This window comes from Geotrypetes seraphini, chromosome 11 (assembly GCF_902459505.1).
Source record: "Geotrypetes seraphini chromosome 11, aGeoSer1.1, whole genome shotgun sequence".
Taxonomy (NCBI): Eukaryota; Metazoa; Chordata; class Amphibia; order Gymnophiona; family Dermophiidae; genus Geotrypetes; species Geotrypetes seraphini.
The window spans coordinates 122,901,966-122,920,667 of NC_047094.1; the positions used below are offsets into that span (position 1 = coordinate 122,901,966).

The window sequence follows — 18,702 nt, forward strand, 5'->3', positions numbered from 1 at the left end:
GAGAATTGGCTAAGAGCACTCCTGACTCAGGCAGCCCATCTTCCTTTTCCTTCTTTTAAGCTGCTTTGGCTGGTGTTCTTGACAGGACTAACACTCATGTTATAGTTCCTTGAGACCACTTGATGGATTCCTGATCTCTAGGCTTTTCCATTAGGACCCTATATGTTTCTCCAAGACAGGAGTCTTTAGGTCATGTGGTGCCCTCTTTTGTCAAAGGTAGTGTCAGTTTTTCTTGTGAATTAGGAAGTGTTTTTGCTTGCCATTAGAAAGGAAGGAAGTCTCTGGACAAGATTTTCATTCTTTGCAGATTGGGCATGCTGTTAGAGCACTTTTACATTACTTTGAAGTATCCATTGAGTTTTAAGGCGTTGATCAGACAAATTGTAATGTTTGCAGATGTAAAGAAAGGTAAAGCAGTATCTAAATCAACTATAGCAGATTGGTCCAAGCATTTATTCATTTCAGCCTATATTTTGGGGGGGATATCTCCCTCAACCAGGAGTAAGCAACTAAGTGGATGAATGTTCAAGTGGTGTCATCCCTAGATTTCTGTGGAGCAACACTGGAATTTTTTTTCTTGTACACTTTCTCTAAACATTATAAATTAGGTGTTTGAACTAGAGAGGGCACTGCTTTTGTATTAGGCAAGTTTGAGCATGTGAATTTCATAATCATGTCCAGTATTGGGACAGCTTTGTTACATCTCATTCATCTGGATTGGTGTGATGAGGAAGAAAAAATTTGGTCTTAAATGCTAATTTTTTTTCCTTGATTCTAACTAGACCAGTCTAGAGTTCTGCCCTGTTTCTGAAGTTCACCTTGAATTTATTTAGTTTTATAGGTTAAATTTGGTCACCTGTGAGTTTCCCTAAGGATGTAAAGGTATTTCTGGTAGAGATTCTGGGACCCCCTACCTTTAGGGAAGTTCTATTTTTGCTTGGTTACATAAAAACTGAGGAGCCAGTTGTGATCACTATCAATCTGTTTGCAGACATCTGCTAGTAGAGAGGTGTAGCTCATCTGTTGCACACTGGTCTGTTAAGACTCAAGGAAAGAAAATTAGCAGGTAATATCAAATTTTTCAATTTCTCTTCTATTAAAGGCATATGTACACACATGTATGTCCTCTGTTAAAATTAAGATGAAATAATTAGTTATAAGCAGTGGCCCCATTTTACCTAGTCACATGTCTCCTAGTCACTTGTCATGCAACTGAACTCAAATTCACTGAGAAATCTACCATATATACCAGTGGTTCCCAAACCTGTCCTGGAGGACCCCCAGGCCAGTCGGGTTTTCAGGATAGCCCTAATGAATATGTATGGAGCAGATTTGCATGCCTTGCACCTCTATTATATGCAGATCGCTCTCATGCATATTCATTAGGGTTATCCTGAAAACCCGACTGGCCTGGGGGTCCTCCAGGACAGGTTTGGGAACCACTGATATATACTCAAATATAAGCCAATCCGAATATAAACTGAGACCACATTTTCCCACAAAAAGGAGGAAAAATGGGGGGCTTAATATTCAAGTGCTCTGCCCTGCCAGGATCTGCACCCAGCGCCTCTCCCCTCACTCCCTCCCCTGACAGACACTGTACCCAGCCCTCTACCCTCCCTGTCCTTCTAGGCTATACACCCAGCCCCCCTCACTCCCTGTTATTATATTTATTTATTTGTTATTATTGAAATAACTTACAAGCAATACAACTTGTGCAAGCAAAACGAAAAGAAACAAGATCACAATATAAAAATTATTAGGGAACAATTCTCCTTAGACCTCAACAATATCTAGAGGGAGAGAGGTCTTAATACATGGGACCAAATTATTAAACAAAAGGAAAAAGAAAAACTAAGTAAGGCTTAACGGCTTTACAATGGCCCCTTAAAATATCAATTATATCTCTTTATTACCCCCCTGGTGGGAGCAAAAAAAAGTATATTTTGTTCCTGCATATTTAATGAGGCATTTACATGGATACTTCAATTGAAACACAGCTCCAGTTTCTTTAGCTTCTTGCCTCATTACTAAGAAAAGTTTTCTTCTTTCTTGAGTTTCTTTATTAACGTCAGGGAAAATCCATTTATAATAATAATAATAACAGCTTATATACCGCAATACCGTGAAGTTCTATGCGGTTTACAAAGATTAAGTAAAGGTACAAATTGATTGACTTTAAGAGGGGAGGAAGAAAGAGGGTTAATAGGACAGGAAATCCATTTTTGAGGAGAGAGTGATCAATAGAACAAGTTAATCGCTATAGAGGGGAGAGAGAAGAGAGGATCAGTTGTCTAGAAACTTTAGGAACAGGTGTGTTTTCAGACGTTTCCTAAATTCCTCATAAGTAGTGGGCGAAAGCAATTGTTCTAGGTCTTTACCCCACGATGTTGCTTGGTGCGAGAGAAGATGTTCATGGTGTTTTTTCAGTTTACAACCTCTCACTGGGGGGGAAACGAAGTTGGAATGTGAGCTTCTCTTGTGTCTGTTGGCTGAGAAGACGAAAAGGTCAGTTATATATTTAGGGGCAAGTCCGTGTAGGGCTTTGAAGCAGAAGCAGGCAAATTTAAACTTTACGCGCTCCTCCATTGGCAGCCAAGAAAGGAATTTGTGTTTTCTAAAAGTAAAACTTCAATACTGAGTTTAAATCTTGTTGAAAAATAAAGGACACAAGCAATGTCGCTCTCTCTTCAACTATTGAAGTAGTTGTCTTCAGTATCGCTGATAAATTGTCCAATTCCATGGTAGTTTGAACTTGCTGAATCTGGTTCTCTAATCCAACTTTGTTCCCTGGCTTTTTTTTAGACTGAGGCAAATAATAAATCTTATTCAATGGAGGAATGGCCTCGGGAGCGGTTTAAATTGTGCACTAAATACTTCCTGAACAATTCAACAGCTGATATTTCCAATGTCTTTGGAAAATTTAATAGATGCAAATTAAGCCTCTTTTTAAAATTTTCTAACTTTTCTGTGTACCACCAGTTTGTCTTTAATTAAACTATCAACTGCTGATTTACAATGTTGTTATGTCCTCATTTACCACTTTAAACCCCTCACTCCCTGTTAGGCTCTGCACCCAGCCCTCTCCCTCCCTACCCTGCTAGGCTCTGCAACCTGTCCCCTCTCCCTCCTAGGCTCTGCAATCTGTCCCCCGTCCTTGCCCTTTACCTTGTACTTCCTTTCTGCCGATATCCTGCATGCCGTCACGCCTTCCATATAACCCACATACACTTCTCCCTCCGTATTCGCTGTGATAGGGGATTAACAGAACCACAAATACAGAAAAACCCGAATAACTTTTTCATATGTTATTCTCTGTTTTCTATTAAAAGCCATTGTGAATATGGTGAAACTGCGAATAACATGGTGGGAGACCTGACCTGTTCCTGAAGGAGAGGCAAAACGTGGCGAAGAAAGTGCTTTGAATCAGCGATTTTCTCTGTAAACGCTTGGAAACAGCGATTTCTCTATGCAAGCTGATGTAATTTGGGGGGAGGAGCCAGCAAGCTAAAATCCGTGAATAATCGAAAACCCGATTGCTGAAACTGCGAATACGGAGGGAGAAGTGTACCTGGAATCTCTGGTGGTCCAGAGGAGTAGGCAAGAGCGAGCTTTCCACGCTCCTGCCCTTCTACTGAGCCAATCACTACATTGAGTTCTGGCAGTTAAGCTGTGCTCTGCTGCCCGGTGCTGAGTGGCTTCTTGAATGGTTGCCCTGAGACTCGCGAGAACTCAGGGCAGCCATTCAGGAAGCTGCTCAGCACCGGGCAGCAGTGTACAGCTGAACCGCCAGAATGCGCAGCAGTGACCAGCTGGAACGCAGAAAGTTCACTCCTACCCACTACATCTCTGGACCACCAAAGATTCCAGGTATGCGGTAGCATGCAGGAATTATTAGATTGGCGTGGCAGCATGCAGGATGCCAACAGAGAGGGGGGACAGGGCAGGGAGGGGGGGGACAAGGTGCAGAGGCTGGCAACCTGGTGGAAGCCTGCAACAAGTCCGGAGGGGGGGGGGGGCGCGCTGGCATGAATATAAGCTGAGACCCCCCAATAATGGCCCATTTTTTTGGCCCAAAAATCTCAGCTTATATTTGAGTATATACGGTATGTCTTCTTATCACATCACCAGGATGTACAGGGGCCTAGTACTAATGCCAGTAACTAAGCATGTGGTTCTAGGCTTTTTATTGCTGTGTGTTGGTGCATTAAACTCTTTCCCATATTGACACTGGCAAGTTGTGTTTTCACAGAAGTTGAAGAAAGGTGTGCTTTGAAAGCAGAATGCATGAAGCAATCATATCCTCATTCGGGCCCACAAGAGAGACACCAGCAATTCCTATCTGCTTATTTGACAAAGGTGAAAAAATCCCTTGGCCAGGACAAATACCAGCGCTTCTCTACTGCTCTGTCAATGTACAAAAAGATGGATAACTACCCAGCTATGGTTTCTGAGATTGCTGATCTCTTCACTGAGAATCCTGAGGACTACCATCTGCTGAGACGTGAGTTTCTCTCTTAAGCAGACAGTTGTATAGTACAATTCTGCTGGAAGATAATCCATTTGGCACATAGCTTCTATGAAAACAATCCATTTTCCTCTAGCATGCAAGTCAAGAGCTGGCTGTGCTCCTGTCTTCTTGCAAAGAGGGTGTTGGAGAGTGAATATCATTTACCCAGAGAGTCACCCCCTCCCCCTTGTTCTTAGTAGGGGAATTCTTACTGAGTTGCTAAGAGAGAGAAGAAACACACCAGGCACACACAACTAGAATCATATATACAGTAACTGAAGCTTTAATAATAATAATAATTTTATTTCTTATATACCGCCAAAGCTGTAGTAGTTCGAGGCGGTTTACAATAAAGAAGGGCTGGACAATCAGCGAATGGGTACAATCAGCGGATACAGATACAATTAATATATGTAAGCAGGGAACAGGTACAATATAAGAGGTCAAATGTACGGTGAGCAGGAAGCAAAGGTATGAAAAAAGAGATCTTAGAGGGCAAGGGTCGGGTAAGGAGTCTTAGGTTACAAGTCGGTTAAATAGGTTAGTTTTTAATAATTTTCTGAAGTTTAGGTAGGATGAGGAACACAAGATAATGTTGCTCAGCTTAGGGAGTTTTCTATGTGATGCTTGAAAGCAGCACCATCAAGAAAAGACCCTGAAGCATACAGCACTGACTCCTTTGATTGAAAAGATATTGGAGGCAGAATAACAAGCAAAGGTCAAATTATTGGTAATGATTACATATGTCACAAGATGCAAGCTATAGGACATATGGTCAATGGACAAAAGATACATTACATACATCATAAATCATAAGGTCATAACGTCATAAGACAGGGGTGTCCAATGTCGGTCCTCGAGGGCCGCAATCCAGTCGGGTTTTCAGGATTTCCCCAATGAATATGCATTGGATCTCATGCATATTTATTAGGGAAATCCTGAAAACCCGACTGGATTGCGGCCCTCGAGGACCGACATTGGACACCCCTGTCATAAGAAAACCCTTTATCTTCAAGCAAGGATGTTTTCTAGGGCAGAGTGCAAGCTTCCTACCATAGCAAGTCTTAGCTTATATATCAGAGCAATATTCTTTATACCTATATTTCATTATATAGGTTTTCAGTGGGGAGGGGGGAGGTAATCCTCACATGCCCCTTTCAGGGTCTACAAGGGCAGATTTTAGTTTAATAAGTTCTCCATAAAGGTAATACACTGTTGTTTCAAAGCTGAGTCCATAGAATCCATCCTTTTTCTGAGAGCTGCATCTCCACTTGCAGAAATGGAAGTGACTGCCAGTTTTAAGTTGGCTTCCTGAGAATTGAGATTATGTAATTAAGTGGGAGATTAAAAAAATGTAGTGGTAAATAGTCCATTCAGAGGAAAAACACAATTACTTACCTTAACAGATGTTACCCAGGGACAGCAGGAAGATATTCTCACATATGGGTAATGTCATTCACAGAGCCCCGGTATGGACAGCTGCAAAAATGCATCAGCACTTTAAGAACGTTAGAAAGTTTGCGAATGACCGCACCACGAATGCGCGAGTGCCTTCCCACCTGATGAAGACACGTGGTGCCGCAGATCAGTAATCCAGCTAAAAAGCCAACCAGGAGAAGTGGATGGGTTGTAAGAATATCTGCTTGCTGTCCCTTGATAACACCTGTTACAGTAACTGTGCTTTATCCAAGGACAAGCGGGCAGCATATTTTCACATATGGGTGACCTCCAAGCTAACCAGGATGGGATGGGGGGGAAGGTTGGCCTTTAGGAAAACAAATTTTGCAATACTGCTTGGCAGAAGTGCCTATCCCATCTGGAAAAAGATCCCAGACAGTAATAGAGGTGAAAGTATGAACCGAGGACCAAGTAGCAACTTTACAGATCTCATCAATAGGAGTAGTACAGAGAAAAGCTACTGAAGCTGCCATAGCTTGAACTTTTTGGGCTGTGATTCAACTCCCTAGTTGCAGCCCAGCCTGGGCATAACAGAACGAGATGCACGCAGCCAACCAATTGGAAATCATTCTCTTAGAAACAGGATGGCCCAACTTGTTAGGATCAAAGGACATAACATAAGAATAGCCTTACTGGGTCAGACCAATGGTCCATCAAGCCCAGTAGCCTGTCTCTAGTGGCCGATCCAGGTCACTACTACCTGGCTAAAACCCAAGGAGTAGCTATAGTCCATGCTACCGATACAGGGCAAGCAGTGGCTTCCCCCATGTCTTTCTCAATAACAGGCTATGGACTTTTCCTCCAGGAATTTGTCCAGACCTTTCTTAAAAACAGCTACGCTATCTACTCTTACCACATCCTCTGGCAACGCGTTCCAGAGCTTAACTATTTTCTGAGTGAAAATTTTTTTCCTCCTATTGGTTTTAAAAGTATTTCCGTGTAACTTCGAGTGTCCCCTAGTCTTTGTTCTACTCCACTCAGGATTTTGTAGACTTCAATCATATCTCCTCTCAGCTGTCTTTTTTCCAAGATGAATGTAATGTAATGTAATGTAATTTATTGAAGAGCCCTAACCGTTTTAACCTTTCCTCATACAAGAGGAGTTCCATCCCCTTTACCATCTTGTTCGCTCTTCTTTGAACCTTTTCTAGTGCCACTATATCTTTCTTGAGATAAGGAGACCAGAATTGAACGCAATACTCCAGATAAAGTTGCACCATGGAGCGATACAGGGGCATTATAACATTCTTAGTCTTGTTAAGCATCCCTTTTTTAATAATTCATAGCATCCTGTTTGCTTTTTTAACCTCCGCCGCACATTAGGCGGAAGATTTCATCGTATTATTTACGATGGTACCCAGATTCTTTTCTTGGGTGGTAATCCCCAAGGTGGACCCTAGCATCCGGTAACTGTGATTAAGGTGATTATTCCCAACGTGCATCACTTTGCATTTGTCCACATTAAATTTCATCTATCATTTGGACGCCCAGTCTTCCAATTTCCTAAGGTCCGCCTGCAATTTTTATCAACTTTGAACAATTTAGTGTCATCTGCAAATTTAATCACATCATTCTTCGTTCCAATTTCCAGATCATTTATAAATAAGTTAAATAGCACCGGTCCCAGTACAGACCCCTGCGGCACTCTACTGTTTACTCTCCTCCATTGAGAAAAATGACCATTTAACCCTACCCTCTATTTTCTATCCGATAACCAATTCATAATCGACAACTGAACTTTGCCACCTATCCCATGACACTTTAATTTTCTCAGGAGCCTCTCGTGAGGAACTTTATCAAAAGCTTTCTGAAAATCTAGATGCACCATATCAACCGGCTCATCTTTATCCACATGTTTATTCACACCTTCAAAGAAGTCAAGCAAATTTGTAAGGCAAGATCTCCCTCGGCTGAACCCATGCTGACTCCATCTCGTTAAATCATGTTTGTCTACGTGTTCCACAATTTTAACTTTTTATAATTGTTTCTACCATTTTTCCTAACACTGAAGTGAGGCTTACCGGTCTGTAATTTCCCGGATCTCCCCTGGATGCCTTTTTAAAATCGGTGTAATATTGGCCACCCTCCAATCTTCAGGTACTACAGACAATTTTAGCGACAAGTTACATATCACTAACAGCAGGTCAGCAATTTCATGTTTGAGTTCTTTTAGTACTCTGGGATGTACACCATCCGTTCCAGGTGATTTATCACTTTTTAACTTGTCGATTTGGCTTAGTACATCTTCCAGATTCACCTAGATCTCTTTCAGTTCCTCCGCATCATAACCCTTGAAAACCATTTCCGGTTCAGGTAGATCTCTTACATCTTCTGCCATAAAAACCGAAACAAAGAATTCATTCAGTCCCTCTGCCATGGGCCTGTCCTCCCTGAGCGCCCCCTCTACTCCTTGTTCATCCAATAGTCCCACAGATTCCTTCACAGGTTTTCTGTTTCTGATGTACCTAAAAAAATTGCTATGAGTTTTTGCCTCTTTTGCAAGTTTCTCTTCATATTCTGTCTTAGCTGTCTTTGTCAATGCTTTGCATCTAACTTGCCAGTGCTTCTGTTTCTTCTTATTTTCTTCGTTTGGATCTTTTTTCCATTCTTTTAAAGGATGTTTTTTTGGCTCTAATAGCCTCTTTCACTTCACCTTTTAACCACGCCAGCTTTCGTTTCCTCTTCTTTTCACCTTTGCTGATACGTGGAGACAAAAAAGTTGAGGAAATGTTCTATGTGACTTTGTCCTAGAGATAATAGGAGAACAAAGCAAAAACTGCAGACAATGTACACGATGCAGGCAAAAATTTATTATCCCAAAATAAAACGCAGTAATATAAAAACCTTATTACCAACCAAGGGACCCAACACGGTCCGTGTTTCGGACAAACACCTTCATCAGGGGTCCATGGTAAATAAAGTATAAAGTGTACCGCAAAAAATGAAGATAACAACAATTGCCTGTATATTAAATCTGCCGAAAGTGCTGCCAAAAATGAAGTCACTCAACAGTCAGAGTTACAACAGTTTGCAGCACTTTTTTTTTCTGTTGAGTGACTTCATTTTTGGCAGCACTTTCATTTTTTGCGGTACACTTTATACCTTATTTACCATGGACCCTGATGAAGGTGTTTGTCCGAAACACGGACCGTATTGGGTCCCTTGGTTGGTAATAAGGTTTTTATATTACTGCATTTTATTTTGGGATAATAAATTTTGCCTGCATCGTGTACATTGTCTGCAGTTTTTGGTTTGTTCTCCTGCTTCGGTGTTTATTCTGCAGATCTGGTTGGATTTCTTTTTGCTGTTCTCTATTGAGATAATAGACCAATGCTGAGCACACTTTCGCCGCGTCCCAACATACAGGGTATTTTATACCAATAAGTCATACACAGATATGTATTTTAATCAAAATAATATTTATTCAATTTATATCCAATTAAACTTGAAGTTAAAATTAGAATTAAGATTAAATTGACAATTAATTATATGGATTACATGCATTGCCAACTCTGTAAAACATTCTGTACGTGAGGGGGTTTTGTCTCTCCTAAGGACTAACTGGTCTTTGTGGAGAGTGGGTCCACCCCCCTTGTTCAAAGGCAGGGCCTGCTTATGTACTCTTGCAATGACCGATGACACGTCACTCCAGTCTGCCAATGTTCAGCTACTATGTCACTTTGGGCTAGATTCACTAAGCAAACCGATCGAGTACCAGTGGTCCATCGTGCCCGGCAGTCTGCTCACACGGCGGCCCTCTGGTCAAAGACAAGCGCCCTAACTGAGACAGCCCTACCTGCATACGTTCCGGTTCAGCAGGAAATTGTCTAACTTTGTTTTGAATCCCTGGAGGGTGTTTTCCCCTATGACAGACTGTGGAAGAGCATTCCAGTTTTCTACCACTCTCTGGGTGAAAAAGAACTTCCTGACGTTTGTACGGAATCTATCCCCTTTCAATTTTAGAGAGTGCCCTCTCATTCTCCCTACCTTGGAGAGGGTGAACAACTTGTCCTTATCTACTAAGTCTGTTCCCTTCAGTACTTGAATATTTCGATCATGTCACCTCTCAATCTCCTCTGTTCGAGGGAGAAGAGGCCCAGTTTCTCTAATCTTTCGCTGTACGGCATCCATCTTAACCATCTTAGTTACTCTTCTCTGGACCCTTTAGAGTAGTATTGTGTCCTCCTTCATGTATGGCGACCAGTGCTGGACGTAGTACTCCAGGTGAGGATGCACCATGGCCCGGTTCAGCAGCATGATAACCTTTTCTGATCTGTTCGTGATCCCCTTTATCATTCCTAGCATTCTGTTCACCCTTTTCGCCGCAACTGCACATTGCGTGGACGGCTTTATCAACTTGTCGATCAGAACTCCCAAGTCTCTTTCCTGGGAGGTCTCTCCAAGTACCGCCCCGGACATCCTGTATTCATGCATGAGATTTTTGCTATCGACATGCATCACTCTACACTTATCCACGTTGAACCTCATCTGCCATGTTGATGCCCATTCCTCAAGCCTTATTATGTCACGTTGCAAATCTTCATAATCCCCCTATGTCTTCACTACTCTGAATAACTTCGTATCGTCCGCAAATTTAATCACCTCACTCGTCGTACCTATGTCCAAATCGTTTATAAAGATGTTGAAGAGCACGGGTCCAAACACCGAACCCTGTGGCACCCACTGATGGCGTTCTTCCAGTCCGAGTATTGTCTATTTACCCCCCACTCTCTGTTGCCTATGCTGCAGCCAGTTTTTAATCCACGTGAGTATTTCACCCTCGATTCCATGGCTTGCAATTTTCCAAAGTAGTCGTTGATGCGGAACCTTGTGAAACGCTTTCTGAAAATCCAGATATACAATGTCGACCGGGTCGCCCTTGTCTATCTTCCTGTTTACTCCCTCGAAGAAGTGCAGCAAGTTTGTCAAACAAGTTCTGCCTTTGCTGAAACCGTGCTGGCTGATCCTCATCAGACCGTGTTCGTCAAGGTGATCAATGATGCAGTCCTTTATCAGCGCCTCTGCCATCTTTCCCAGTACCGAGGTCAGACTCACCGGTCTGTAGTTTCCCGGGTCTTCCCTTGAACCTTTTTTGAAGATCAGCGTAACATTTGCCATCTTCCAGTCCTCCGGAATCTTTCCCAATTTGATCGACAGATTGTTTATTAGCTAAAGCAGTTCAGCTATAGTCCCTTTCAGTTCTTTGATGACCCTCGGATGGATACCATCCGGTCCCGGGGATTTATTGTTTTTAAGCCTATCAAACTGCCTGCATACCTCTTCTAGAATGACCATTAACCCTGGCAGTTTCCCATTTTTGCTTCCAGCATATAGTCTGATGGGTTTCGGTATGCTGTGTATATTCTCTTCGGTAAATAAAGACGCAAAAAAATGTGTTCAGTCTGTCAGCGATTGCTTTGTCCTCCTTTAGCGCTCCCTTTATTCCTTGGTCATCCAACGATCCCACCGCTTCCTTCGCGTGTCGTTTCTCCTTAATATATCGAAAGAACGGCTTCAAGTTTTTTGCCTCCTTGGCTATTTTTTTCCTCGTAGTCTCTTTTGGCCCCTTTTTCTGCCATATGGCATCTGCGTTGATGTTGTTTGTGCTTATTCCAGTAATCGTCAATTTTTGACCTTTTCATTACTTAAATGAAGTTTTTTTTTTTTGTATCTGATCGCTTCCTTTACCTCTACAGTGAGCCACGCCGGTTCTTTTTCTTCATTGATCCCTTGTTGATAAGCTGTATATATAGATTTTGCACCTTGGTGACCATATCCTTAAAAAGGGACCAAGCTTGCTCTAGCGTTTTTACAGTGTTCATCCTCTTCTTAATCTTCTTCCCCACCATGCGTCTCATCTCTTCGAAATTCCCTTTTCGGAAGTTCAGTGCCATGACCGTCATTCTGGACCGATGTTTCGCCCCTGCATCCAGGTCGAAACGGATCATATTGTGATCGCTGTTTCCCAGCATCCTTTCTACTTCTACACCTTGTGCCGGTCCTCACAGTCCATTTAGAATTAAGTCCAGAATTGAGTTTCCGCTTGTATTTTCCTTGACAAGTTGTTCCAGGAAGCAATCGCCTACAGCATCCAGGAACTTGGTCTCTCTAGCGCAGCCGGAGGTGCCTAGGTTCCAGTCTATCCCAGGATAGTTGAAGTCGCCCATGATAACTGTGTTGCCTCCCTTGCATCGTTTCTCCATCAATTTTCTCGGACTGCCCTAGGGGTCGGTAGTAGATGCCAATCCTCATTTCCGGTCCATTTGTTCCTGGAATTTTGACCCATAGAGACTCTAACTTAACCGTCTGTTGTGGCATGTTCTCTCTAGTAGATTCAATTCTCTCTTTGACGTATATGGCAATGCCTCCTCCTTTTTGAGTTACTCTGTCTCTGCGGTATAGTTTGTATCCCAGTAGCACCGTGTCCCAGACATTTTTCTCGTTCCACCTTGTTTCTGTGATGCCGATGATGTCAACGTTATTCTTTTGTGCCACAGCTTCTAATTCACCCATCTTATTTCTAAGGCTCCTTGGGTTCGTGTACATACACTTGAGTTTGCAGTTTGTTTCTTTCTTGCATGTCCTTCCCTCTTGTGTCCCTTTCAGTTTGTTTTGCCTGCGATCCGGTGAGTCTTCTTCTCTATCTTCCTGTACGGTATCCTCCGGGTATACCTGTTCCCGAACCATCGACACTCTCTCTCGGTCGACTGTCGGCTTTCCCCTTCTTTCTAGTTTAAAAGCTTCTCAACTTCTCTCTTGATGTTGCTTGCAAGTAGTCTTGTTCCATCTCTGCTGAGGTGGAATCCGTCCTTCCTGAATAGCTTGCTCTTCCCCCCAGAACGTCATCCAGTTGCGCACGAAGTGGAATCCTTCTTCCTCACACCAGCGCCACATCCACGCGTTGACTGCTTGCAGCTCCATCTGTCTCTTCTCGTCTGCCCTGGGTACTGGCAGGATCTCCGAGAATGCTATCCTCTGCGTTCTGGTCTTCAGCTTCCTTCTTAGGATCCTGAACTAGTCCTTAAGTACTTCTCTGTTGTAGTTTCTGTTGCCCACGTTGTTTGTCCCTACATGGATCACTACTGCCATATATTCTTCTTCCACATTGTCGATGATCCTGCTGATGTGGCTTACTATGTCTTCTACCTTGGCTCCCAGTAGGCAGGTAACCAGCCAATCCAGTCTTCCTCCCGCTATGTGGCTGTCGATTTGTCTGATGATGGAGTCCCCCATGACAATTGCTGTACTCTCTATCTTCTCTTGATTCTCCAGCTGCTGGTCTGTGTCCCTGGTGTATGTCTGTCTCTCCAGCCGTAGATCCGTGTCCTTCGTTCCCATCCATTTCCTCTCATCCTGGCGATTTTCTTCTTGTGGGTTCCCTCAGCTGTTTCCAGACCTTGCTGCTGTGTCGCACATTTCCTCCTGGTGGCTGTCCGTCTGGTGTTTCACACTCTCTGTAGGTATATCCCGGCAGTTCCACTGTTGCTGGTATTTTTCCACTGCCTCCCTGTATGCCTCTTCTATGAAGTTCTCCAGCTCCCGGACTTCTTCCTCGATGGTGTCCTCCATCTTGATGTTCTCTGCTTCTCTGTCTTCCTCCTCCACTGGTTGAAGTGCCTCCAGTTCCAGTATTCTTCCCTCCAGGAGTCGGACTTGCTTCTTCAGGCTCTCCAGTTCTCCACATCGAGCGCATACGTAAGACCGCCTCCCAGAGGAGAGGTAGTCATACATATGGCAGATGGTGCAGAAAACTGGGTAGCTCAACATCCTGCTTCTGTCTGCTGCTTCCATTGCTGCCCGCTTGCCGGTCTGCTATGGATGTCTTCTATGTCTGCTGTGACTGTCCTCTGTGCCTGGGTGTGTCCTCTGTGTCTGCTTGGCTGTGTGTCCTCAGCGCCTGCTGCATCCTCTGTGCCTGCTGTGGGTGTGCTGTGGGTGTCCTCTGTGCCTGTTGTGTCCTCTGTCTGCCTGGATGCGTGTCCTCTGTACCTGCTGTGTCTGCCTGGTTGCGTGTCCTCTGTACCTGCTGTATCTGCCTGGTTGTGTGTCCTCTGTATCTGCTGTATCTGCCTGGTTGCGTGTCCTCTGTACCTGCTGTGTCTGCCTGGTTGAATGTCCTCTGCGTCTGCTGTGGTCTCCTTCTGCTTTCCTTTAGTGGTGGCTCGTCCCTTCTCAAGGCCCTTTGCAAAGGTGCTCGCCTTTGACGCTCGCCTTCAAAGTGTGCCGAATGGCTGAGCGCTGTTGGCCCTCTTCCCTTTTAAGGGGAAGCTCCAATGCATGATGGGGTGGGCGGAGCTAACTCTTGCTTCTGCCCCTTCTGTTCCTGCCTCCTTCTCTCTTGCTTTCCCCTCCTCCAAGCTTCTCCTGCTGTCCCCCTCTGCTCTTCTGCTACTCTCCTCTTTTTATACAGCCGCTTACAGAGCCGATTGGCTGAGGGCTGTTGGCCCCTCCCCTTTTAAGGGGGCGCTCCAATGGACGATGTCAAGGGTGGGCGGAGCTAACTCTCTCTGCTGCTCCTTCTGTTCCTGCCTCCTCTCCTTTTTTCCCCTCCTCATCCCAGCTTCTCCTGCTGTCCCCTTCTGCTCTTCTCCTGCTACTCTCCTCTCTTCTTACAGCCGCTTACAGAGCTGAACCAATCGGTTTGAGACCCCTCTGCAACCCGATTTTCCTCCTGATTCATTAACCTCTCCTCCAATCTGTGCATACAAATGAGGGGAAACGGCATGCAAAGTAGGAAGGGCCGCGATTCACTAAACATTTTTCTGGCACACCGACTGGCCGGCCAATCCAAAAACAAGCAACCAGTTGCTTGTGCAAAAACCCTGCTCTCTGCCCTGACTCTCCTGCCCTTCCCCATAATGCAAACCCGTGGTTTTAACCTGCCTTTAAAACCACGGGCTGGCAATGCGCTTTTGCAGAACATATAAAAAAGGAATTCTTCCTTTTTTATATATTCAGCAAAAAACTTTAACCCGTGTGCTGTTCCCCCCGTGATGATGCCCCACCCACAATGATGCCCCCCACATGCTGTCGCTGCCTATGGCAGGAGGGATGCTATCTCCCTCCTGCCACCCTCGGTCCCCCCTTGCCCTCATATCTTTAATGGAGTAGGAAGGGTGCTCAATCCTTCCTGCTCCAACGCTTCCTGACTCCCCACCCATCCACGAACCAAAAAACAAATGGCAGGAGGAATGCCAACTCCCTCCTGCCACCCACTGGATGCCCCATTCCTGGTCCCCCCCCATCCTCGTACCTTTAACAGAGCAGGAGGTGTGCTCAGTCCCTCCTGCTCAAATTCTTCCCGCGATGAGTCTGAGGCCTTAGGCCCCACCCTGGTGCATCATGTGATGCATTGGGTGGGGCCTAAGGCCCTGTCTGGCTCAGGCACCTCAGGCTCCTCCCTTGGATACTCCTCCCTTAAGTACTCACTAAGGAAGTCCCTGATTGGCTGAGGCACCTCAGGCCCCTCCCAATTGTGGGGGTCAATGATCAAAATTGTCCTTTGGCATCTGCCACATTTTTTAAACCCTGTTAACGGGCAGAACATAGATGGGAAAACCACATCAGCTAAACTGAACTCAATGGCTGAGGTAAGAAAGAGGCCCTGCCATCAAAATGCCTGAAGGTGAAAACAGGGAAGAAAAAATTCTCCCGAGTTCCCTTTAAAAAAAAAAAAAAAGAGAGAGAGAGAACAGAAGGAAATTAAAAGAGAAAAATAAACGCATGTGCGGGAAGGCAAAGGCTGAAAAATGAATGAACTTTCAAGAGCACGACTTCATAGCTCCGCGGAAAACTAAGAATGGGCGGGAAGGCACTCGCGTATGTGCAATGCGGTCAGTCACGAACTTCTAAAGTTCTTATAGTTGCTGATGAACTTTTGCAGCTGTCTGTACCTGGGCTCCGTGGATGACATCACCCATATGTGAGAATATGCTACCTGCTTATCCTGAGATAAAGAGTGTTAACAGTTGTAAAGAACTAGACCAAAACCGATCCCTGCAGCACACAACATTTTCTTGATATTGGGGAAGGGCTGTCAGCAAGGGTTTGCCTCTTTGTGGATGATACCTATATCTGCAACAGGATGTGGAAGAAAGGAGCGATTTAGCAAAGCTTGAAGACTAATCTGTATTTTTGCAGTTAAGATTCGGTGCTAAAACACAGCATCATACATTTCAGATGCAAAATCCCAAGTGAGCCATACAGGATTTATTTATTCAATTTTCTATACCATTCTCCCAGGGGAGCTCAGAACAGTTTATTTGAATTTATTCAGGTACTCAAGTATTTTTCCCTGTCTGTCCCGGCAATCTATCTATTGTACCTGGGGCAATGTGGGAGGGATTAAGTGACTTGCCCAGGGTCACAAAGAGCAGCATAGGTTTGAACCCACAACCTCAGGGTGCTGAAGCTGTAGCTTTAACCACTGTGCCTCACTCTCCCCCTATTTTTGTACGCTAAACAAATGCAGGATCTTTGGAGTGATTTATATCTAATAATTTTAAATTAGTCAAACAGGTAGAAAAAGCTATCAAAAAAACCCCAGAAGGATACTCTGGTGCATAGGGAGGTTTGCAAACAGTATTCATAAGATATATTTGCATACTATCAAGGCGTGTGTGCATATATATAATCTTTTATGAATAGCCTAATGGTTAATGCAGTGAACTGAGATTCTGGGGAACCAGGTTCAATTTCCACTGCAGCCCCTTGTGTCCCAAAACAAGTCACTTAACCCTCCATTGCCCCAGGTACAACATTTAGATTCTTTATCATCTCTCCAGACCGGCACAGAAACTGATGGATAATAGCTCACCACGACCAGCAGGTGGAGACTGAGACACAAACTTCTGGCTGTAATACAAGTAGGCTGTACAATCCCAAGTACAATCAGTCTGCTCTCAGTCTGCAGCAGGTGGAGGCTTCTTATTTCTTTCCCTGGTTTAGTATAGGGCTGTTGGATTTTGGTTAGTGTCCTTCTGGTCCCTGATTGTGGTGCCAGATTGAACTTGGGGGACCCTTTCGGGGGTGCCACACTCGACTGGTTGAGTCCCTCCCCCATTTCCTCCCACGTCCCCAAATTTATCATTAGAGGTGCCTCAGCTGTAAGCCTTGCCACCAACTACCAGCAAGGCATATAGCTTAGAGAGCCAGTGGGGTCTGTTCAATTGTAATTTAGTTATATTGGGGGGAAAAAAGTCCTGAGGCAGTGCAGTCTGAAGAGAAGCCTTCAATTAAGGTTAATTGATTTTTATTACTAACCGGCACTTTGATTTTTCCCTAGGAGCGGTTTTCGCAATTAGCACTTTTAAGCTGAAAAAGTGCTCATTGTGCTCCAGGTGTACAGTCAATGCAGCCGGCGTGTGCACAAAGTACACCGGCCGCCATGAAGTGGCATCCTCGTCAGCATTGGGTGCCAGCGAGCAGGGTTCCCCTTCATGCATGTGCCGCAAGCAGGTAGTGAGGAAGTCCGTGCTTCCCCTACCACCCACACAGGCGCATCGGCGTATGGTACCGGTTGGAGTCTCTTAAGCAAAATTTTGATGTGGCTGCCCTGGTGATCCAGGCGGCAATGTGTGGCAGTCTTGTGGCTCAGGCTTGTTTCCAGTGGTCTGAGCGTGTTCTTGACCGAGAGTCTGATGACTGGTCCTTGGTTGATCAGAAGGTTGCTAAAATTGAGCTGGGCGCTTCTTATTTCTTGGATTCCATGTATGATCTGCTTCAGGCTTTGGCCAAGTCTATGGCTCTCGGAGTGGCTGCTCCTCGTATCCTGTGGCTCTGGGGTTGGGCAGCAGATGCGGTGTCAAGGCTAAGCTTAGTAAATTTCTCTTTCAGGGTTCTTTCTTTTTTGGCGAGGATTTGGACAAGTTGGTTCAGGCCTTGACCAACTCATAAGGTGCCCTGTCTTCCTGAGGACCGTTCTTGCCCACCTTTGTAGGGTGGCAACACCCGGGGATATTTGCGTGATTTTTATCAATTCCGCCCTGGTCGGGGGAGGGGGACTTCTTTGCCTTCCAGGGGCCGTTTCTTTCAGGGCATGCAGTTTTTTCGGGGTGCCCACCAGGGGGGTCGTGACTCCTCTGGAGGCCTCTCCACTGCCCGCCTGGCCCAATGACTCTGTGCGGACCCTTCTCCTGGTGCCGATGGGAGCCCGGTTGCAGGAGTTTTAGCAGGAGTGGGCTGAGATCACAACAGATCAGTGGGTCCTGGAAGTAATTTGGGACGGTTATGCTCTGGAGTTTTCCGAGCCCTTGCCAGATCATTTCCTCTCTTCTCCTTGTCAGGCAGCTTGGATGAAGTGGGCTTTTCATCAAACACTGCAAAGGTTGCTCAATCTCAAGACGGTGGTCCCAGTACCCCCTCAGGAGGCTCGCATCGGCAGGTATTCCAAGAAAGAGTGGTCTTTTTGGCCCATTTTGGATCTGAAAGGTGTCAACAGTGCGCTCCCGGTTCCGTCTTTTTGCTTGGAGACCCTGAGATCTGTCATTCTGTTGATCCAGAAATGTGAATATGGGATTAAAAATAACCACGTGGGTGATACATGAAATAAATAATAAATATGAAAACACCCATTCTGTTAAATTCAGACAGTCAAAACTTAACAATGTTAGCAGTGCTCAGAACCACACAAGGTGGTAACACGAAGATGATCACAACGGGATGAAACCCCCGAAAGCAATGTCTTCAAGGTTCAATCACAGCACTTCGCATTTTATCTTGGTTAATACTCTAAT

General features: G+C 44.7%; 1 protein-coding gene across 5 annotated transcripts in view; it reads left to right on the forward strand.

The window, feature by feature from the left end:
* RTEL1 (regulator of telomere elongation helicase 1) overlaps positions 1-18,702 on the forward strand; it is a 185,376-nt gene that overhangs the window by 159,072 nt on the left and 7,602 nt on the right. For 4 of the 5 annotated variants that reach the window (XM_033962814.1, XM_033962816.1, XM_033962815.1 and 1 more), the window contains one exon: positions 4,253-4,504. In XM_033962814.1, the coding sequence (XP_033818705.1) occupies positions 4,253-4,504 (252 nt within the window). Of the gene's footprint in view, positions 1-4,252; positions 4,505-18,702 lie in introns of those variants that run through there. The other variant, XR_004541050.1, reaches the window with a different exon arrangement.